The following is a 24,077-nucleotide window of genomic DNA, read 5'->3' on the forward strand; positions in this document are numbered from 1 at the left end:
TTTACCATGCTGTATTTCACATATACTTGTGTCATTTTGCTGTGCGGTGAATCCCTGGATTTTTTTGTCACGTAGTTCAGAAACATTCATTTATAAGAGAAAGAGGTCAACAAGGGGCCGCCAAGTTTCCCGGCATATGTTTTGGTTGCTGGCGTGACAGCGAGAGTGTGTCAACATCTGTTTGCTGCACATTACCGAACATATCAGACGACAAATCAAGTCATAATGTACATCAGTTGTTTGGGAGACAAATGGAGGGCAAAGCTGTGTGGCTAAACACATTTGTTCTGCAAACAGGTTGTTGCAGTATAAAAAAGGAATAAACTAGGGACATAATTTTGTTTGTGTCTTTGACAGAAGTAAGAGACAGGGTTTAGAGAGTTATTGCCTCCTTTACACTGCAGGCAGAATTGTTCAACAGCTGTTTGTTCTGGATGAAAATGAACAAAAGAGGAGCTAGGGAAGCTGCAGAGAGAAAAGAGAGTATAATTTTGAGGAGGGGGGGTCAAGTAACATGGAAAGAAAGTTTGACTCAAAAAGTATCATTGAAAAACTCCATCAACTGCACCTTCAAAGGACACTTAGTTTATTGAATACTACATTTAGAAGAAATAGAGGCACTGATAATATCGCTAAGGTATGCAGCGGTGTAGGGCTTGAACATCGGTATCTGCCGATATCGGCCCTGATGACAAACACAAGGCCCATTATCAAATAATGTGAAGAAATACAAAAAACTGATCATTATCAGTATCTGCAATGGAAGCTTAACCTTAAACCTAGGTTTTGGTATGGGTCATGTATTTCACAATATAGACTGTCACCATGGTGACAACCATACATCCAGACAGGATACATCATTCAGAAGGTATTTGTTTATGGATTTTTTTTTTTTTGATTGATTTTAATGTTGTTTTAGTGATTTTTATCCTTTCTTGAGTGCACATGTCAAGACCCTCTATATCAGTTATAATTACAGCCCTTTATACACACTGTTTTATTGCATGCTCATGGATCCAGACAGACAGCCCCACAGTTTATTGAGAATTTTTCATCTTATCTCTAACTCTTCCATCTTCACTCAACATACTATCTGAATCCTTATAAATGATCTCAAATTTAGCCACAAAAAGATTTGTTTGACAGGAGGTAAAAAGTAAGAAAACAAGGGTGATGCTGAACGTTATTGGATGACCTCAGATTTCTGTTGTAACTTGCAGTGGAATCTTCAATAGGTACTGTTTTATTGCAACTTTGAAAGATCACAAGTTCAACCTACAATAGACTAAAAAGCACTCAGGGGGACAACAAGAAACACTCAAAAATGTCATTAATAACAAGGACTAAAGCTTTGTCTCGCTGCATTGAAGAGTGTTTCAAGGATCACATTAAAATCAATGTTCAGTACCATAACAGTGTTAAAGCTTTCAGTATCTAAGGAGAAAAAAAATACTTTTCAATTCCAGGAAATTTAAATAAGTGTGAAAAGGTTTGCTTTTGTGTGGAACATGAAAGCCCTCAAAAGAAAGAAAACTGCCTTAATTCAAAAAGCTAGTTCATGATCAAATGCAAAAAGCACGGACCATTGCATGTTAACAACAAGCTGGGAAACATCCCAGGCAGAAAGTGACTGACATTAATGTGTAGGGGTGGGAATCACCAGATGCCCCACGATACGATATTATCACCATACTTGAGTCACCATAAATTATTTCCATTTTAAATACTTTGCGGTATGCTGAGAATTGCTATACAATATATTGCGATTTAACTTTTTTAACTGCATATTATGTCCACTAAATAAAACTAAATAAAGAACTGTTTTGTCAAATAAGACAAAATTCTCAGTCTTCTGAGAGCTAATGTTGCCACCAGTACAGTGGGTTTTCACTCTGAGGAGGCTATGTGCTAATGCTAACAGACAGGCTTGAGGTTAAGTGTGGCCAGGGGCCCCTTAGAGAGGTGCCAGGAGAGAGCCGGTGGCCTCATAAGCTCTAACCCAACAGAGTTCTCTTAGCCCCTTTGCGCAACACAGCTAGCCATTGTGCCAGGCTGAAAAAGCGCATTAGCCCCTGAGAAAAGGGCTTTCCCTGCTGAAACCCCCTTGGACAACAAGCAAAGCTCTGCTTGATAATTCAATCACTCTGCCGGCTGAGCGTGGCCGACCCGCTCAACCTCTATGAACCTTTCCTTGGCTCTCTCCTTTCCTTTTTCTTTCCTTTCCTCCCTCCTTTGGCTCCTCCATTAGGTAACGTCCTATATTTAACTGATGCCGTCATCCCCACTGCTTATCAAAGGACAATAGAGGAATGATGCCTGTGAGAGAATCATTGACATTTGAATGTATGCAGCAGAGTGAGTTATAGCTGTATGTGATGGGTAATGCAAAAAGGGCACAGAAGATAGAGATGAGTGTGCGCGCGCGTGTGTGTGTGTGTGTGTGTGTGTGTGTGTGTGTGTGTGTGTGTGTGTGTGTGTGTGTGTGTGTGCGCGTGTGTGTAGAGAGTGAAGGGAGGGGAGATAAAAAGGAGAAGAAGGGGGTCAGTGCTGAAGAGGGTTGAAGGAAAGGATACAGAAGACGCAGAGCGGGAGGGAGACAAAAAGGGGGGAGTTCTTATCGCTTTACCCTTGTCTTGACTTCCTCTCGGGCTTTTGAAGAGCGCAGAAATAAAGATACACGCACTGGCACATCACAGAGAGATTTAGATTATGCCAGTGTTTACCCAGCTGAGTGCTGCATGGCTGCTGGCGACAGCCTGCTGGTTTTGAAGTTGTTACGGCCTGACTGCAGCTTAAAGCACTCGCTGCTCAAAATATAACAGCCGTGCTGCAGAGGAGGACTTTCTCTCAATGTTTGTGTGTGTGTGTGTGTGTGTGTGTGTGTGTGTGTGTGTGTGTGTGTGTGTGTGTGTGTGTGTGTGTGTATGTATGTGTGTGTGTTAATATGTGTGCATATATGTGCCAGCTGGTGTGAATGTTTATGAGAGATAGCATGTGTCCTTGTATTTCTAATAGAGTGTGTGATGAATTCTACTTTTCTTTGTGCAAGCGTGCATGTGTTTGGTGTGTGTGTGTGGCACTCTGAAAATGGAGCCATCCATGGGATTATGGGCAGACAGCAATTTGAAAAGAAGTGCCTGTATTTGCATAAGCGGCCATGGAAAAAGAAAAAACACCTATAGAAAGACGGACAAAATGAGAGAGAGCAAGAGATATAGAAAGAAAGCGAGTGAGGAGAAGAGGGGGGGAAGAGGGCTGCACTTGCCAAGCCACTCGGGGATAAATCCTGTGGTTAGGATCAAGTATTCTGGGCAGGGATTTGGCCCCAGGTCCCCTCAAAGCAAATGGAAAATAACAGGCTGCGAGTAAATAGGTGGCAGGGTAATGATAGCTCTGTCAAGTCCTAAAGTGGAGAAAAGGGAGGGGGGATAGGAAAAAAAGGATACAACAGACAGAGAGGGAGAGAGGAAGAGGACAGTGCGGAGGTATGATCAGGTGTGACAGAAGAAAGATGAGTGGACAGAGGAGGATTGATCAGGCAGGAAATGAGGACAACCAACATAGAAAGAGTAGTGACCCAGGAATGTGGGGGGTCGAGAGAGTGGGACGGCAAGAGAGAGAGAGAGTAAGGAAGATATGAGGGGAGGCCAGAGGGCCAGAAAAGAGGGTGATGGGTTCTCCTGTGGGATCCCCCGTTTGGAATAGGTAGCTGCTGTTTTGGCACATGATGCTGGAAGGCGACACTTGTACTGCCAAAGCCTGTGTGTGTGTGTGTGTGTGTGTGTGTGTGTGTGTGTGTGTGTGTGTGTGTGTGTGTGTGAGCAAGACATGACGTGAAAATAGATTTTCAGAAGAGGTAAACAAAGCAACAAACTCCGTTATCGGACGTTTTAGAGAGAAGATTTGCCTTTAAATTAGTGCTGTGTAGTAATACAGAATCACAATATCAACAAAAGAGCAGAGAAAAACATACTGATGAACTGAAAACAGTAAACATCAACACCCCGTCCCACTCGCACAAGGTTAATTCTCCTCATAATATCCTTGACTAACTTCAGACAAATGGAGGGGGTCTGGCAGGAGAAACTCCAAATAACTCCAAATAAGAAAAATCCCGGCTGTTTGCATTCACAGATGCATCTCACCGCGAAAAACTCTTCTTCTCTCCCTCGCTTACGCTCAACCTCTTACCTCTCTTTGCTCATCCCTTTCTCTGCAAGCCCCCCACCCCAACTCATTTATTCAGAAATATATCTCATTTTTAAACTACGATGAACAAAAAACGTACAACTACTTTATTTAAAATAAACATTTTTTGCAAACAGGTTAAAAACATCAGAAGATTAAACTATCACAGATGTTTAAGGAACTTTAGGTAGCATGAGAGGAAATTGACTCTTTGGAATTGTAAGAATAGGACACTCCTCTTTTTCTCCTGCTTCCCTGAGTTATGTAGTTCATTAACAACATCGTAAAACCGGGCTGAATGAGAGCCACTCAGCCATGCTGGATGTGCTTTGTTTAATACGCCTGCCTCCTAGCAGCCAGAGTATCGGCAACCCTCAAATGGCATTTCAATAATGACGACTGGCCCCTCAGGAGAACTGTTTCTGTCCATGTGAGTATGTGTGTTTCTGAAGTGGCCAAATGCCAGGCAGAAAAAAGTGCTGCAGTCAGTAGCTTATGTGTTTGTATCCACACACACTCTGGATTGTGGCCAAACAGGAGCACACCGCAAGTGTTTCTAACCGTCATTATCCTCATCTCTAACTCACAAGCTGTGTGTGTGTGTGTGTGTGTGTGTGTGTGTGCATGTGTGTGCGTGTGTTTGCCACCCATGGAGAGTACTGACATGCCCCCTTGATTCCTGCAGACCACCGGGGCAGAGAGGAACCACCTGTCTGTCCAGAAACCAGCACACACACTTTGCCCAACATTACCATAGACTTATTTACCCTTGGTCAGTTTGTTCCACCATGCACTGACTTAGATGACACACAAACAAACGCACTCAGGACACACACACACATGCACACACACAAACACAAACACACACACACACACACACACACACACACACACACACACACACACACACAAATACAAGCTATGTTGAGGTCTGAAAACATCCTTTCATATTTACCCTTCTGACCAAAAGGCACATTAATAAATGCCATAAAAGCCTGCTAAGAGATGGTGCTGGTGTGTGTGTGTGTTAGCCGTTTTGAGGAAGCGCTGCTGCACCGAGCAATTACTGCGACTGCTGAAACAAGAGCGCTCTGTGGGGAAAAAGCCAATTAGTCCGCCGTGGCAGCAGGTAGCAAGCCGGCTCCATTCATTATGGTCCCTCATAACACAGCACTAATGTAATAGCACAGTGTAAGAGCTGATGACAGGCAGTGGAAGGCTTTAATGATAATAACAGGATCAATAGTTGGGGTGTTATAGCCTGATAGTTCCATATTCATACGGACGTGCGGAGCGAGGGATTTTAATCGAAAACACTAATGAAAGTTGTGCATGTGTGAGAGTGCGTGTAATGAGAACATTGGATGTGGCTATGCTTAATACAGCAGTGTGCACGTTTGAGGGCATGCTAGTGTGATCAATCGGTGGTGATAATATTCAGTTAACTAATAAAGCTGCGGGCGATAAATGTAATATCAATATCTGCAACTGATCTGCTCCGAAGCGTAACCTAACCTGATGATTTTCAGATAATGTGATGTGAAGACATAACCCAGGAGGCTAGAGCTGCAGGGACCCAAAGAGAGAGAGAGCGAGAGAGAGAGAAAGAGAGAGGGGGGGGGGAGAGAGAGAGAGAACGAGAGAGAGAATATGTATGTGTGTGTGTGTGAGTTGTAGGCCTTGATTGACCCTTATGCTCTGCTTGGTCCAAATAATTGGTCCATTGTGGTTTGCTAAAGAAGGCCTAGCAGATGAGCCGGACAGTTCTGAGAACCAGTTGGAGGATGATGTATGCAAATAGAGACCAGGCGAGAAAGAAACCAAAGAGAAGAGACGCCCGAAAAAAACGGAAAGGCAAGACCTGTTCATTATCTGCTGCAGAGACCTATACTAACACCCTTTCACATATGCAGTTCATAACTGCATCATACTCAATTAGATTACACACTGATCAAGTAAGAGTAAATAAACACAGGTGGTCTTGTACCAAGAAGATCTGATGAGGTGGAAAAAGTTTAAATCCAACACTTCTTCAAGTTTCAACATTGCTGCCACAGAAGAAGGAATCCAATTACCTAAAATGCTGGAAACCTTAATGCAAGTCAAGTCTAAAACAAAGATTAGATTTTGGTATAGAACATTTTTAATGAAGATGAAACTTAAGTTGCTTTGAAACGTATTGTCGTATGAAAAGAGAGGCTCTAAAATAACAAGGACAAAACTGTTGTTCTGGACAAAATAATTATCAACCAGCAGTCTCCACAAGGACAAACTGCATTATCTGCTGAGCATAAATCCAGGGACGCTTACAAGTACATTAATGTACACATGTACTTGAGTGCATTGAACACTTTTCCATTCTTTTTTCGTTTTCAAGACCAACATCACTCTCTTGCCTTCAATCAACGTTGTGTACATCCCTCTATTCGAGCCTCAAACAAACTGCCTCTCTTATTCTTTTTCTCTCACTGTCACTGCTTGGAGTTGAATAGGGTTTGGTGAGTGTTTAGCTGAAGAGCTTATGTGAGTGAAAATCAGTGAGAAAAAATAAAAAGACATGGGTTACAGGAAGAGAGAGGTAAAGAGAAAAGGCAGAAAGGGTTAATAGAAGAAGCTGTGTAACTATATGGAAAGAGACAATAGTGTGTGTGAGCATGTGTGAATTATTCCTGCAGTTATCTGCATGTAATGAGGAGCAAGTGTGAGAGAAAGTGAGCCAGCATGAAGGGCAAAGATTGTGTTTATGTTTAAGAATGTATGTGTGTGATCGTCAGGAAGCTGTGGTGTCCCTTGCTCCCTCTCTCTCTCTTTTTCTCCAGGGTGTGTACCGCCAGGAAATGTTTGTCCATGTGAAAGGGAAGGAACCTTGCCGCCCCACACGGCAAACACTGGGAGGGAGGCCCGACGCACAAACTTATACGCACAAATATGCAGAAACACACACACACACACACACACACACACACACACACACACACACACACACACACACACACACACACACACACACACACACACACACACACACACACACACACACACACACACACACACACACACACACACACACACACACACACACACACACACAGTATAAAAAGAGGAATCTGATGGGTGCTCCTGTCCTCTCTAGGTGAAGTGATGGGGATAGGTATCTGGATTTGGGGAAGTGGGAGTGACCGGGCAGAGCACTAACTGTTCTTAACTTCCCTCCATACCAAAAGCCAACTCAAATTCGAGCAGATAGAAAGTCAATATGCTGCCCCCACACACACACACACACACCAACCTGTGTGTGTGTAAGGTCTGTCCACACCAATACACACTAACTGACTACACATGTGCAGAAGGGTTTGTGCTGCTGGCACAGCTGGTTAATTGATTATCTAGCTGATTTCCAGTGCTCCTCAGGCTGCTGTGAGGTGAAGGAAACACATTTCAAAGCACTTATAGGGTTCTGGTTGAGCTTTTATACATATTATATATAGTTGGACTGCGGCACACATGCAATTGCACCATCCCTGCAAAATAATTTGATTTACAGTATTTTGGATTCAGGAAAAAAGATATTGTAAAAATGTAATTGCATATTTTCTCTTGCACAGGCATACTATGGATGTGCAACTATTTTACTTTCAATAATTGCACATTGACGAAGGCTTGTAGATGAAAGGCCTTAGTGTTTTTGTCTATACTTTAAATTGGAAGTCTACTCTTTGTTAACTTTGTTAACTCTTTGTTAGCATCTTAATCCACTATTTTTTCTGGCTGTATTTAATTTCAAATTCCTCCTCATGGAAGATGTCAGCTATAATTACACAATAAAACTTTGCAAGTTCAGATTTGACTTGCTACAAAAACTGCAAAAAATGTTTTTTCAAGTCCTCAAGTTCTTACTTTAAAAAGATGAAAAGTCTAGCAAAGCAGCGGGACCATTTTAACTGTTTTTCACATAACAATTGAGATTTGTTGTTCACTTGAACTTCACATGTAGATAGTATTCTTAAAGCATAATTACTGTGCTGATAATACTTCTGTATTTCAGCCGAAGATAAATCTTCAATGCAAAAGTTATAATAGAGTTTTTCTTGCCTTTAAACTTGAAGCTTTGAGTCAAGGATCTGAACACGTCTGCACCACTGTGTTTGGCTGAACAGATTTTCTTGTGCATTTATTCAACACAGAACAGCACCTCTTTTCTAATGAAAAAAAAAGTTCCTTTCACCTAGTTTGACTGGATAATAAAACTTTAAGTTAGTTCTGAAGCTTTTTTGAAGGATTTTATAGAGGAGCTGTAGCATGAAGGTTTGCTATGATGATAGTTTTTTTGGAAGATTTATTTTAGGTACACTTGCCAAATTTGTGTTCCTAAAATAAACAATGTTCTTCTCTGGCTGTCCTGCCTCACTTCCTTGTGATCCGTGCTGACGTTTCCATGTGTGCCTGTGTCTGTGTGGGGTGGGGGGGGGGGGGGGTGGGGTGGGGGGGGGCTTGTAAATTAAGGACAGCCTGGAGGCGACATGGTTGTGCATATTTGTGTGTTTTTGTTTGCCAGCACACAGACATCTTTCAAATGGGAATGATCTTAACTGGATGAGATGAAATAGTCTTTATACCAGCAGACTCACAGCACACACACACGCACACACACACACACACACACACACACACACACACACACACACACACACACACACACACACACACAGCAGGGAGCCTCACAGGTAAATTAGGACACACACAAAGGAAAATAAATCTTCCCTTCCCGCCTTCTGTCACTCAAAAAACAACTTTAACAATGCAAAACAGCAATATAACTCAGCACAGAGAAAAAGAAAAGGTCCACTTACTGGCAGGTGAGGGGGTGCTGTAGCCACTGAGGGGTAATCCTGCCAGGGCTGGAGGTGACATGCTGCCCAACATGTGTGGGAAGAAGTAAGAGTAGGTGGGCATGGGGAAGCCATTGAGGTGGGGGCCCGGCACAGGGTTGCCCTTCCCAGCCATGATGGCGTAGTCCACCTCCAGTCACAAATATACTTCACTGAAAAACCACCTTAAGAAGGTCTGACCCAGCTGAAATGGGGTCAATGTGGATTCCTGTGCTGGTTTAATTCCCCATAGGGGCACTGCATGAGTAGATATTCCAAAAGAGAAGTTTGTAAACTCCTTACGAATGGGAAACTTGAGAGCTGGGGTCCGTAGATGACTCCTGTAGATGTCACCAAGACACAAATCTTGTTGGTATTCCTGAATAAGCCGGTTTAGAAAACAAGAACAATTCCTTATCTCCAAGATGAAGCGGGGGAAGGAGACAGTGGACAAGTTGAGTCAGGAACAGGTGACTTTGATGACTGCAGTCAGGAGCGAGGATAGTGGTGATGGGGGCGATAGTGGTTGCAACACTCTTCCACTGCGGAGGGCTCAGGGGAGCGTAAACTGATCACATGGCTAAGCTCTCCTCCTAGTGTCTGCATTCAAACAGCCTCTGCACATGGAAAAAAAAAGAAACAGAGAGAGAGAGAGAGAGAGAGCGAGAGAGAGAGAGAGAGAGAGAGAGAGAGAGAGAGAGGGGGATTATTAAGTGCTTCAATGAAAAGATAAATACACTGTTTCCCTTTGTACTTAAGATCTTGAGCAAAACATTTCCTTCCTTTTGACACTAATTAATGGTAATGTCTCATCTGAAATGGTACAAAAACACCCCATCTGCCTTAATTATCTAATGGAGTGTTAAAACTGCAAAAAGAGCAGTGGGTGTGTGATGTCTCCTCGCAGCTTTGTGCACTTGTACGCACGCTCATTAACAGTGACAGACAACAAATACTGTAGTAGACGAGCCAAAACAGAAATGAAGAGAGCAACACAAAGGAAAACTTTGCTAATTATACCCATTGCGGAAGCTAGAGGTGAGACCCAAGGCGCTGATCTGGGCCCACTAGAGATTTCTGCCGCAGAGTTTACTTCCAAATTAAGACCAAGACATGTACAAACAGACCTGTAAGTGCTGCAGAAAGCATGAGCGCACACAAGGGTACTGACAACTAGACACCCACAGAACACAATTTCCAGAAAATGGTACACTGGCATCACAATATCTACAGAGTAAGAGGGGGGCTCTTTCTTCAAAACAACTTGTCAGAACATGAACATAACTTATTTTTTAACAATAATGACCCCTTTTAAGAGGCAGTGAATGTAATGCACTGCAGTAAACGTAAAATAGCTTCAACACACACACAGACTGGGCTGAAAAAAGCAAGAGGAATTTGTCTTTGCATGAACAGGAATGTGACACTCTAGCATGAATCACACAGGACATCATGGATGAACTCCTGTAAAGAGAGAGGGGTCAAAGTCAGCATGTTTGTGTGCCTGTTCCCACTTGAATGATGTACATAAAGCATCAGGATATGACAGGTGAGAGGGGCAGCCATGGACAGATAGATGACAAACGAAAGGAAAAACTGACATCAGGTTATTCACCACATGCGGGAAAAACAGGGAACAGGGAACAGTCAAACATTCCTTCACATAGATCCTCCAAGTCTCTGATCTCTACTGGAGGGAAAGAAGACATTTTTCCAAAATATATTCACTAAACCGGTGCTCTGATTATGTAGTGTCTGTCTCGCATTCTGGTGCAAAATCTCCCATAGGAGGTCAATTGGATTACAATCGTGTGACTGTAAAGACGAGGAATTTGACATTTACTCATAATTTGGAAAGGTTACAGCATCAGCCTGATTTGGCTGATCCATGTTAAATAATATTTTTTGTTCTGCTTAGCTCATTGATAGCGGCAAGCTTATTCTAATGAGTCAGAATTAGCTCATAGCAATCTGTGAATTTGTTGTGATTCCACCGATTTATTCATTTTTTACTCTTTGATATTTCTATCTGTACATTTGGTAACTCTCAAATGGGTATGTTCAGAATAACTGATGCTTCATTAGGTCTCCACTAATATCCCCTCTGGAGCTGAACTACAAAGTGTACTTGAAAACACAATGCAAGGCCTCTTGGTGGTTTGTCGTACACTGGTGGGACAGCGGTTCTTCGAATCTTGCATCATGTCTCTCGTGTCGATCTCCTCTGTCACTCTGGCATAAAAATCTTCAAAAGTGCTCTTCACTTAATGGTGTGAGTTTGTCTCTGGAGGAGCATTGCATTCCCATAACTAGCTTTGATTACAGAATAACAACTAGAGAGCGGTTCTCAGTGAGCCCACTGGGGCACAATGTGTCTGCATGTGGCTACTATATACCTACATATAGGAAAGATGAGTAATTACATGAGTACAGGAGTGTAGGCAGAGCTCTAAAATGTATCCTTATCAGATGGAGAGCTGCTTTTATGAGCTTGCTTTCTATTAGAAGCATTATTTTTATTGATTGTTGCCAAAGCACTCTATAGTCACCATGTTGTGGCGATCTGCCTGTGGTAGTCAGGCATTGTTGGCTCAAGCATGTGCTCTTCAACAGCCTTTTTTTTTTTAAATCCCAGAGGAGTTAGATATAATTTAATTTGCTTTTAAAGCCCCTTTCCCCTCCCTGAGTAGCCATATTACACCAAAAGAGAGTTAAGAGTTAAAATAACATACATCCCGATAGCCTGTAAGACATTATTTCTGGCTCCATAATACAGGATACTATACAACCATAGCCATTATGAAATGCAGCTTTGATATACTCTACGTTGCACTCATGTAAAATGCATCAGCATTGTCAAAAATGTACACTGAAATGATGTAAAGCCAAGTATATTTTAATGCAACAGCCAGAGGCCACAGATGCTGAAACGGCTCTTTCAAAGAGGAACTACAACTCAAAGGGACACAAGGAGAACCCACAGGCTGGAAATGGGCCACTTCCTTTACTATTATCATTACAGCATCCATTGAGGCACTATAAGAAGCCTTTCTATATGATAAGCAATATCAAAATTACAAGGCACTTACACCAGCAAATACTTGTCACTGATTTTATAGTTAATAGAAATTGAAATTGTTGTTTATAACTAATAAAAAAAAAGGCTGGAGTAAAACCTGCCTCCATTATTTTTGCAATAGATAGAATCAGAACCTAAAGGCTCTAAAGTGAAAGTTTCAACTCACATGACTTTTGATTTAGAAAGATAAAGTTAGAAACATCCTTCCTTTGTTATGCGCAGTATCCAGAGCTTGTAGGAGTCATTTGGCTTTTGAGTAAAGGTCACTAGACAGAGAGCTGCAGACACTAGAGAACATTTCATCCCTAAAGATAAGCATCATCTCCGGGAGAAATAAAAAAAAACAGGATCATAAGACGTATTTATATACTGATCAATATTTAACCAATATATCAATCGTATCAATCAGAATATTAAATCTGACAATGCTGCCAGTCTGAGGAGTATTTAGATTATAACCTGATAAGCCTGGAACCAACAGTTACAGTTAAAAGTTGTCTTTCCAGATGATTGTTCATGACATTATTATTACATGATTCAAACTATTAAAAACACTTAGGAAACGAGTTACACTTAAAAATCAGTGCCTCTACAACACATTTTTTAGTGGTCCCAGTATATCTGGCAGAAGCAAGCTGAACTGTCACAAATTTAAGATCAGCCTGTGTTAAAGTAATCAGCTTGTGTTTTTAGGTCACTCTCAGAGTCACTTCAGCAGTCTTTTTCATTGGCTGCTACAACAATGATTTGCAGTGGGAAGTGTGCATGTATATTAGTGTGTTCTTCACATGTAGCAATTACTGACTGTTGTCACTACTTCTGCTGTGTGATACGTTTTGAAAATCCAAATCTTGCAACAGAAAAGTTTTGTACAATTCCCAAGAGAGATTGTTTAACAGCCTAGTACTGCCATCAAGTTCTATCAATATATTTATAAAATATCACATTGAAGTTTGACAAAACTGATCACTGGAGCCATCTTGCATTAACACTTTTTTTTTTGCTGGGGCAAACATTTTAAAAACACAGAAATTATTTGTTTTAAATATGCCTTCTGGTCGGGAACCCCCAAGAGGAGCTAGAAAACATTGCTGGGGAGAGGGATATATCTTGGACAACTTACTTGGCCCACTGCCGCCGCGTTTCGGTACTCAAAAGTGGAAGATAGGAAAGATGGAAAATGAAAGAAAAAGATTGAAAAATTCAACAAAACACCTGGACATGTCAGAAATAAAAACTTTGGCTTTGTGTTTTGAGCATGAGGCCCAGTGCCTGGAGCTGAGAGTAGACAAACACTCACTGATTGTAAACAGTCTCTGACTGCTGCAGCTGAAGCATTTCAAACACACACACACACACACACACACACACACACACACCACTGAACGAGAACTCAAGACACAACTGAGGGTGCGTATAATCTGCTGGGAAAACTGCACACGCAACACCAAAGCAGAGTAAAGCTGCTGACATGCACTGCACATACTCCTCCCTGTCGATGTATACAAAGCAATCACAGTTTACACAACAGCTTTACTCTGATCATACATTGGATAGGACAGACTGGAATCCTGCAAACATGCAACATGTCAAATCTAAATAACTAGATTAAATAGAGAGTATAAATACAAGTGAATATATCCATTAAAGTCGACTTCTCCTTGTCATTTCCTGCATACATCTCTTTTACCACACATACACAAAATACATGCACGAACACACACTAATCTCTCCTCCATTCCTCTGTCAGGGTGCTCTCCATTCTAGCAGCTTGTGCTTCCCTTTGTATGTATGATGTATGGGTTCCATATGATAGGGCTGACACATAAGGTCGTTGATATGGAGGAGAACAAAGGGGGAGCAGTTGTGTGCATAATGCTGCACAGAATAGGGTCTTCATTGAGGTATAGACGTGCTCAAGGTCGACAACACGTGAACATGCGAAAGTAACACTAAAGATAAAGGAAAACAAGCGTAACAAACAGGAATGTGAGCTTACTGTAAGCCTATGCATGTATGCATAAAAAATTCACTCACACACTTGGATTCCGCAGCATATCAGGACCATGGATTTGTGTAGGCTAAAAACAGGAATAAAAAGCACACTCTAACTTGAAGTGGTGATGTAATAGTGCAGCCTATAGGGACCCTGGGGCCTGGAATCGAGCCACTAATGTACATCTTTTCAAAGAGTTTCTAACAATCCCCCCATTTGTAAAGCCTCATCTGTCTCTTTTAACATCTATCGCTAGAGCAAATAGGCAGCTCCAGAGGGAATGTATGTGATCTCTTACAGTAGAAGGAAAGAAAAACAAACAATCTGGGTCACTTGGTCTTAACTCTGTGCTTGGCATGTAACAGGCAAGGAAAAGGAGGGGTCAGAAGTCACAGGCATGAGAGACTGTAATTGGATGTGACAGCAAACGTTGAATTAATAATCAGAAAAGCAAATGGCAGCATGAGGTCAGGGTGGACAACGCGGCGAACAGAGCCCCAGGGGACAGTGAATGCAACGCATGACATACAGAAACACTGCGGTGTGTGCATGCATAGAAAGAGATGCATGTTTGAACGTAAAAAATCACCACGTAAACATGTGCATGGATGCAGAAGAAGTTCAAAGAAGTCACTGACAGACAGAAAAAAACACACCGGTTGTTGTAGAGGATTTGAAAAAGCTCAGGGCGACTCTTCAGATAACACACAAGTAAGAACACATGCACACACACACACACACACACACACACACCACCATGTGTCATCTGCAACTCTCATGATGACCAATTATCTATGATGGGTGCTGCTTGTGCTACATATCTCTGTGTCAGGAGCAGCTGGTGGTCAGCGGCAGCAGCATCACACTGCAGTGTGTTGTGAATGCTGTACAGTTCAGTGGAATTAGCAACATGGCTAAGTTAAGGCCCTGAGACACCATATCTGGCCATCAGTGAGCATTAGGGATAGTAGTTTTTGCTTCGTGTCCTGCAGTAATGGCCCTTGTCGGCCCTTGTTGGTTTCAAACCGTTTGAGTGTTTAAAATCAGCAGCAGAACCCAACAGCGACGGAAACGAAGCTAAGTAGATCTATGCACAAGAAGAGAAACAGAAAGAGGGAAAACGGGCCAAAAATGTGAACAGGGCACATATGCATACACTTACTTTCCATTTTCATAGATTGTTCCTATGTTCAAATGTGCAGAACAGTACAGTGAAAAAGAGTTGTTGGAAAACTCATGGTAAATGGACTTGAGCTTATATATGGCTTTTCTAGTCTTCCGACTACTCAAAGCTCTTTTACACTGCATGTCACACCTACACATTCACACACTGATGGTAGTGATCACTATGTAGTATCATCCATCAGAAGTAACTAATCACATTCATACACCACCACTGAAGCAGAGGGAGCAATTCAGGGTTAAGTGTCTTCTCTAAGGACACATTGGACATGTTGCTCAGCTGGGGATTGAACCCTTGACCTTCCGGTTGCTGAGCCATATCCGTTCGAATGAAAGAAAATGCTCCTTTACATTAAAAAGGATTTATACTCTCGATTTATAACTGTAAATTATTCAAATGAGTACGAAGTAGATCGAAGTAGATGGTTTCCATCGTCCCAATGAATGTAGATGTCATAATCTGCAATGTGTGTCAGTAAACAACCTTAGCAACTTGTTACTTGTAAAATGCTGACGTCGTGCTTTTTAAAAAGTTTCTTCTGCTATGGAGGATTATTTCCTCTAATCCACACTGAGAAAGTTTCTGCTGGTCGACCATCAGCTATTTTTCTTTGTGTCTTCTTGATGTGTATGGAGCTTCAATGCCATACAAAGCATGTTTTCAAAGAATGGCTCCATTAAGCATATATCTTTGACCTTTTCATTTCATTGTGACTTCAGAACACAGTGTTAAGTGCAAACCCACGCAGTACATGAATGGATCTAGGGACCCGGGTTGGGAATCAGAGGGCTGCCGGTTGAAGTCCCGGCACGGACCAAGTCCGGAAATTAGTCTGGTAGCTGGAGAGGTGCCAGTCCACTTCCTGAGCACTGCCGAGGTGCCCTTGATCAAGGCACCGAACCCCAAAACTGCTCTGGAGCGCTCACTGTGGGCAGCCCCCTCACTCTGAGAACTCTCCATTAATGCATGTCCATAGGATCCTGTTTGTGCATGTGTGTGTATTTCGGCCTATGTTTGTGTAGCATGTTCATTAGACAGAGTGTAAAACTGAATTTCCCCTTGCGGGATTAATAAAGGATAAATTATTATTATTATTATTATTATTATCAGAATGGTATTGCTCAGTGATATGTAGCTTAGGTAAAAAACTATGAATGAAAAATGAATATGAAGTCCATTGATTACAAGTTGTAATGTAAGAGCTGCTACTTTCTGAATGCTGCTCCTCCCCTGAGGGCCTGGCATTATAATACAGTGTTTCACCTGCTGTTTAAAATGACATACATGCTGCTTCATATATACTTACACATGTAATTATCCATGTTATTTCTGTGATGCTGACAGAGTATTTAGCAGTTTAAAGTGGAGAGACAGCAGAGGTAGAATATCTCTATAATTGGCCTAAACCTTAAACCCACATGCATTTGTAAAAAAACCTCTCCACAGGCTTCTGGCTCTTTAACCGCACACGGACTCACACAGCACACAGCTGTATGGCTTTGCAGTGTTACAGATAATGGAAGTCGCTGAAGCACGATGCACTGAAATATTTATGAGGACAGCAGCGTGGGTAGATGTATACGTCAGCAGTGAGATGTGACATTGCAGGAGCAAATGCGCTTATTGTGCACGCAAGGGTGTGTACATACTGCACATTTAGGAGTGTGTGAGTGTGTGTATTGTTGTGTGTGCAGTGATGCACGTGTGAGACAAACGCAGGTTTATATATCAACAGGTGTCTGAGATCATGTGTGTTGAGTGTGGTCACGCATGCAGGCTGTTTGTGTGTGTGTGTGTGTGTGTGTGTGTGTGTGTGTGTGTGTGTGTGTGTGTGTGTGTGTGTGTGTGTGTGTGTGTGTGTGGGGGGGGGGGGAGGGGAGGGGTGGGGGGGGGCTACAGTACACTGCATTTACTGTACACTGCTAGCTCAGATGGGAGGGGCCTGGCATGATGAGTATAGCACATCTGCAGGGGTGTAGAGGGGGGATGGAGGCAGGTGGGGACACTCTGACAAGTCGCGAACACAGCTGATGGATAGCTGCCAGAAACTGTCACGCAATGCTCGTGAGAAATTTGGGAGTCAAACAAGGTCACTGAGAGTTTGCAGTGCTCTAACTTCATCTCTTTCTCTCTTAAAGACAAAGGTGCAGGGAAATTAAAAACAGACCAGAGTTTAAAGAAACCTCAAAACGTTTTAGCCAAAAAATCTAAGTTTTAGCTGAATAGAAAATATCTAAAAATAATATTCTTAAAGTATTCCTAAACAGTTTTGGTTCCTTTGAAAATGTCTATATGACCTTCTGGACATTAAGAAGTGCTGACTTGTCCTTAGGTATAAGATAACCATAGACTATGTAGAGTATGCAAGATGTCCTAATCCAGGAATACTATTAGAATCCTAAGAATGATTGTTGTCCAGCTTATAGCATAGAAATGTAAACAAATCCATCCAATCCATGCAAAAAATGTGATGCATGCAGTACACTCACTACTTTATTCCACAGCCTTACCATCAAATCAAATGGATACAGACTAACTATTAGTCAACCAATGAGTGCTGCAGGACAGTATCAAAAACACGGCTGAGCATTTCTAAACTTCTGGCTCACTTGTTTCAAAGCCCATGAGGTTTTTTTCCCATCGGATCAGATTTGCATTTTAGCCAGCTAGGGGGGTCTGGGGGTCCAGGGGCATGCTTATTATCCTTATTTTCACATATAATTCAAACACTGAAGTCTGCTCTCAGCTGAATTCTCATGCGTCCCCATTCTCACACAGATGACACAGACAGACAATCATCTTTTTTCCTGATCACAATAATTTGGCAGAGTTGCTTCTTAAATGTGAGACTATGGAAAGGGAGTTGAAATGTGTTAGTCAAACCGTTTTGTCAGAATCAACAATAGAAAAAAGGAAGCTGGCTGTAATTAAGTGACTAGTATGCTGTTTTGCTGACACACCGCTCTTGTGGTAAAGCCCTGTTTTGGTGACTGTATTTATACTTCAAACCGAAGTGCTGTTCTTTTGTAAAGACGGTCTCTCTGGCAGCACTTTATATGTATCCCAAAATTTTATTTCCAACAAAGTTTACTTTCTGCATTACTTAAAAAAAAAAAAATCCCATTGGATTAATGTAGGGAATCAGGGCCATGCTCAAAGGTGGCCTACAAAAATACAGCATGCAGCGTTCTATTTTCATGTATTTTATTTTAAATAAAAATTGTATCTCAAGAACTCAAAAATCTCCTAAAACACTTTATCTCTGGATCTATTCATGCAAAAGAGATTATTGGATAAATCCTAATCATTTCTGATACATAAAACAAAAAGAACTGAACCAACAACACTTCAACCTCAGTGCATCTTCCACCTGCATAACTGTGAGTCATGCTGAGCTGAGGCATTGTGAGTGAGAGCAGGAAGTGGGTGCAACTTCTCAATGACAGGCAGAAAAGTGTACAGCAAGAGGGGCTAAAGGGTGCTAAGTGCTCATCCAGGGCGGTGAGAATCCTCAGCTGTTTCGCCGAGGCCCCCTGTGGGGTGAATCCACTTGTCAGTGAAGCAGCCTGGGTGACATTTCTGCCTCACCTCAGAAAGGTCAACCTTTAATTATCTCAAATGCCAGCAAGCCCTGCACCTGCAAAAAATAAACCCAGGGTGTGTGTAATGTGTGTATGCGTGTTTGTCAGGGTAAGGTGGTCGTCTGCTTCCTTCATACATAATGAGTGCTGCTGTGGGTGTCCGTGCAGAACTGGACCATCTGCCTGCCTGCATGCATGTACACCCATAAGCATACATTCACAGCCAAACTCTGACAGATGCACACACACTAACTGTGTCATCCAAAGTCAATAAAACCTACAACTAACATCGCATGCCAACCCGCCCATTAAATAAAGAGAATCACATGAAGACAGTTAAGTCCTGGGAACAAGCACAGCTTCCGGGAATGTGTGTGAAAATAGGCTGCAAACAGATCATGTAGACAGATTAGAGCTATAGATAGAAGAGGAGCATGGGTTAGAGCTTTTGTGAAATATAGGTCAGCTTTGTGACGCACGTTTAAGTTGTCTTTAAAAAAAACAAAAAAAAAACATAACAGCTTGAGAACACCAATCAGTGGAAGCTTGTCTTATTACAGGGGGCCTATGAAGTTGGTGACAAAACTCAAGTAGTATCAGGTGAAGCAGGACACGCTGTGTTTGCTGTTCAGCTACTCACTGTAGCTATTCGACTCAGTCAATATTTGCAGGGGGCTATGGTAACAGAACGCTCCCACACCCGCATAAACACACTGCCCTGTGCACTTCACACTCACACAAAAAGAAAATCCAACACTCTGCCCAGAAAGTCCCACTCGCGCTCAAAGGAGGTCGAAGAGAGAGAGAGACAAAGGGCCATAGATCATCAGTGAGGACGGCGTGCGGCGAGCTCCTTGTGTCCAGGTTTTTCCGGCATTCTCTCTCTCTTTCTCTTTGAGAAAACATGGACGGCCGGTCCCTATTGTTTACACAGCTGGCTCCATGGAAAGGATTGCTTAATATGAAATATGAAGAGAGTGGCGAGGTTAGAGGGAGAGAGCGGGGGAGAAAGGAGGGACCAGAGCCAAGTGAGAGGAGGGGGGGAATAGGCCATTTCAGGGAAGGAGCTAAAGGCTAAATGTCTGGATTGACTTTGACAATGATATACAGACACAGGGAGAGGAGGTGACAAAAACTCAGAAGGACACAATAAAATATGGCGTAGAAATCTGGGATTAGAAGAAGAAGTTCCAGGGAGACGAAATAGGGGGGAGCTAACAGAACGTGGAGTAGAAAGCCCTGAGGTTTCCTGAGCGGTGAGGGAGTCATGCCTCCTGCGGTCTGGGGTCTGTAGCGCATGTTGTTCTTTCCCAACAGTTACACACTGCCTCCACTCTTTCAGAGCGGCCTCACCAGCACTACGGTACTCTGCCGACAATCCCGTGTTTCCTCAGCACTTTCAGCTAGCTCCTCTAACACTAAATGAACCAAACTGACCTCTAGCTATAAAGTGGCAATATAAACTTGGATTTGTTTTAAGGACCATCTGTGTGTCCTCACTGTTGTACTAAGAAAATAGGGATGACTATATACAGTATGGAAATATAGAGATCCATGCCCTCCTTGGAAAGAGGCAACAAATATCTTGAGCTCTGAACAAAAACAGAGAAAAACCATACTGATAAAAATCAAATAACAGAATTATACAACCAAAGAAGGAACAAATCCTTGTCCATGTGAATGTCATTAGCATGTGTATTGGTAAGGACCCAGAGTTCCAATTTGGCCTCATGGAGGCCCTATAATAGCAGACTTTACATTTGGCTTGAACTTTTGGTCTGTAATTATATTTCTGGAGATACTGCAGTTCAGACAAATCTTTCCATTTTGGAAATTGCCTCCTAAAATGTTTGGGTGACAGTCACTAAATTTGACATAGATTTGACAAAGCATAAAAAAGTTACTTTTGATTGACATTCCAATCACTTTTATATTATCTGTTATGGTTTACTCAAATGCATTGATCAGGGCTTATATAACCAAACACATCCTGTCTCCAAATACTTTCTACTACAGTTGGTGGAAAAGATATGATGAACATGAATATGAAAATGTTGTGTGTTTGGCATGAAGGTAGTTTTGTTGCTGCATTTTCCTACAGTAATGATGGAGAGATAGGACAGTGGATAGAGACGGAAATCAGGAAGAGAGAGAATGGGTAATGACATGCGGGAAAGGAGCCACAGGTGGGATTTGAACCTGGGCCACACACTTGGAGGACTATAGCCTCCATACATGGGGCGCGCAAAATTAACCACTGCGCCACCACTGTATGCACTATGTGCATTTCTGTCCAAATGTGTACAATGTCAGTCAATTTGGTTCTTGATCATATACGGGTTAACCTTTTCTTTCTTCCATTTTTTAATTACTGACTAATTCAATTAATTTTTGACTGGTCATTTTGTCTTTGAAATGTGTGTTAATAAAAAAAAAAATGTAATAATGGCACAATATATTGGAGACAAAGTTTACTTTCTTAAAAGTGCTTATTTTGCCCAACAAACATCCATCAGATCGGAATATATATGAAGTTTTATCAAGATAGACAAAGAAACCATGCACATGTTCCAGAATGAAAAGCTGGCTGTTTTTAATTGAGTTGGAAAGACCTGACCTGAAGGACAGTCTTAACAAATAAAATGGTTAAAATTAGCTGGATGCTATTCAGACAAACAGACAGCGGATTTGGAGGCCAGTTGTTAATGGAAGATTGGTAATCATACTGAAGGTAGCTAGTCCACTTCGACTCTGGCTCACAATAGAGAATAGAAAGACGAGTGCCTACAAATATGTCTGTGTGTGCGTGTGTGCGTGCGTGCGTACATGCGTGTGTGTGGATGGGGGGTGGGGGGTGTGTGTGGGGGGGTGCTGTCTGAATCCACCTCCAATCCTGTTCCAGTTAGTGGGAGAGGCCCAGCAGAAATGAAGTCCATATTTCTAAGGAGGGCTCCAACAGACTCAACACACCCCCACCCGCTGACACACACACACACACACACACACACACACACACACACACACACAAGCCACAACACTTAAGCTGTCATTTCCCATATGCATAAACATAGATGGGTGCATGCACCTTTACCAAGACATTTCCATCACTTTCTGTTCTCTTCAGGGAGCAGATCACAGCTTCCTCAGGAAGAAGTTTCATTTTTCCACTCAATAATCAACTGTGAGTGTGTGTGTGTGTGTGTGTGTGTGTGTGTGTGTGTGTGTGTGTGTGTGTGTGTGTGTGTGTGTGTGTGTGTGTGTGTGTGTGTGTGTGTGTGTGTGTGTGTGTGTAATCACCACTTCCACCTTTATCTTACGTCTCTCTGTCTGCTTTTAAGGTTATGTCACCTTGGTGTACCTATCCAGGATATAAAGCTAACAATGTAATGCAAAACACTTCTGCACATTTCAACACAGAAGATCCGATGACACGAGAGCTAATGACGCACTAAAGCACAGGGCCCCTTCCTGTTTATATCGCCGCTCGCCCGCTCAAGGATCAAACACAATCTGCTCATGAGAGTGGGTAGTGCCTACTTAAAACTGACAGTTTGCGGTTTCTGCAGGAAACTAAATGTAATTTTTAAACTGTATTAACAAATTTTGCAGTCATAAATCAAGGAATGTATTACTGATTATGGTGTATCAATGTAAAGGATTAACTGGAGTGCATTAATGTTTATGCATATTGTCTAGAGCATATGTGCTAACAGGTTTATGCGTGCTGTATTTGTGAGTGTATCTTTGATGTAGCCACAATTGTTGCACAAAGGCTTATTGTGTTTGCACGTGTTTGTGTGTGTGTGTTTTAATTTGTGTTTGGTTTGACTTACCAGTCTAAATGTCACTGTGTTTCCACAGGGCTTGTTAGCATTTTATGTTCAGAGGGCCGCATTCAATTACCTGAACTATCTACCCTTCTGTGTTGGTTACTGTGTGTTTATCTGCATATTCATCTGGCTTTAAACACTGACAATGACACAATAGAGAACCACTGTACAACATTAAGGTAGACCAGAGGTGATCCACACACAATATGTTCAAGGAACATGAGCTCTATATAAGGACAGTTACCTACAGTATGTGGCCTTCATAGAATTGCTGTAATGGGCTTAGAACAGCTATAGGTTAAATTATTCTGGACTTATAGAGCCCCAGAGCAGCAATACAAAACCCTGAAAAAACTCCCTTAAAGCAATGCAAAGGGTGTACAATATGCTAGACTGAAAGCATGGTAGGCTTTAAACCAGCTAGCTTATATGAAAGGAGAGTTTCAATAGATATAAAGATATGAGGTGTCAGCTCTCTCTCAACAGAACTCCTGAAAATGTCCCAACATTTTCAGGGTGAGCTGCATGTATGAAACAAACACTTTTTATTAACACTGACTTTACTTCAACTTTTTTCTCCAAGCCCCGTACTAAAAAAATTGTTTGAAGTTGGTGTGAGCTGATTTGTGAATGCAGCAGGAAATATTTAGGAAAAAAAACATTTTTGATTTGTTGAGAGGGTGGCAGTAGCTCAGTCTGTAGGGACTTGGGCTGTGAACCGGAGGGTTGCCAGTTCAAGTCCCAGTGCAGACCAAACCCCCCCCCGCCCCGGTGACATACGACCTTAACGGCCACATTTTGAGTAAAAAAACAAGACTATTGAATAATGCTCAACAGTGGCACATAGCCTGTCCTGATAATGGCGGATGTTTTATGATATAAATTAAAAGTGACATGTGTGGGTGGCTGATGATTTCTTATGAAACAATTATCTCAATGACTTGAAGTTAATAGTGTATCACTCTAGGAGGCTTTTTTTGGCATTTGACTACCCACCCTGATGCTAAAGCTGAGGTTAATTCAGGAGTAATTGTATGTTATGTGAATACAGGTTGATAGGATTTGATAATAGCTATCACAGGTTGATAAGTTTGCATAGACCCTTAAACCCCAACCATGTGTGTGTTGCATGACTTACATTAGTAAGTCCTGAAATTAGTCAATCTTAATCATAATCTTAACTACCGTTAACTAAAAGGCCTAACACTACATTTATACAGTCCTAAGCCAACACAACCCTTTACATTGAGTGAAAGCTGCATCACTTATATTGCAAACTTGCAAATCTTTTGTAGCCACAGCTCCCTGCTATCTGCAGTTGTGTGGTTAAATGAGTGACAACATGTCAGCTA

The 24,077-nt window shown here is 41.9% G+C and overlaps 1 protein-coding gene across 5 annotated transcripts in view; it reads right to left on the reverse strand.

The window, feature by feature from the left end:
• Positions 1–24,077, reverse strand: part of raraa (retinoic acid receptor, alpha a) — a 152,211-nt gene that overhangs the window by 75,851 nt on the left and 52,283 nt on the right. For all 5 annotated transcript variants that reach the window (XM_061028778.1, XM_061028776.1, XM_061028774.1 and 2 more), the window contains one exon: positions 9,039–9,673. In XM_061028778.1, coding sequence (XP_060884761.1) covers positions 9,039–9,192 — 154 coding nt within the window. In that variant the 5' untranslated portion in view covers positions 9,193–9,673. The remainder of the gene's footprint in view (positions 1–9,038; positions 9,674–24,077) is intronic.

The sequence above is a fragment of the Labrus mixtus genome, chromosome 21 (assembly GCF_963584025.1).
Source record: "Labrus mixtus chromosome 21, fLabMix1.1, whole genome shotgun sequence".
In the NCBI taxonomy this organism is placed as follows: domain Eukaryota; kingdom Metazoa; phylum Chordata; class Actinopteri; order Labriformes; family Labridae; genus Labrus; species Labrus mixtus.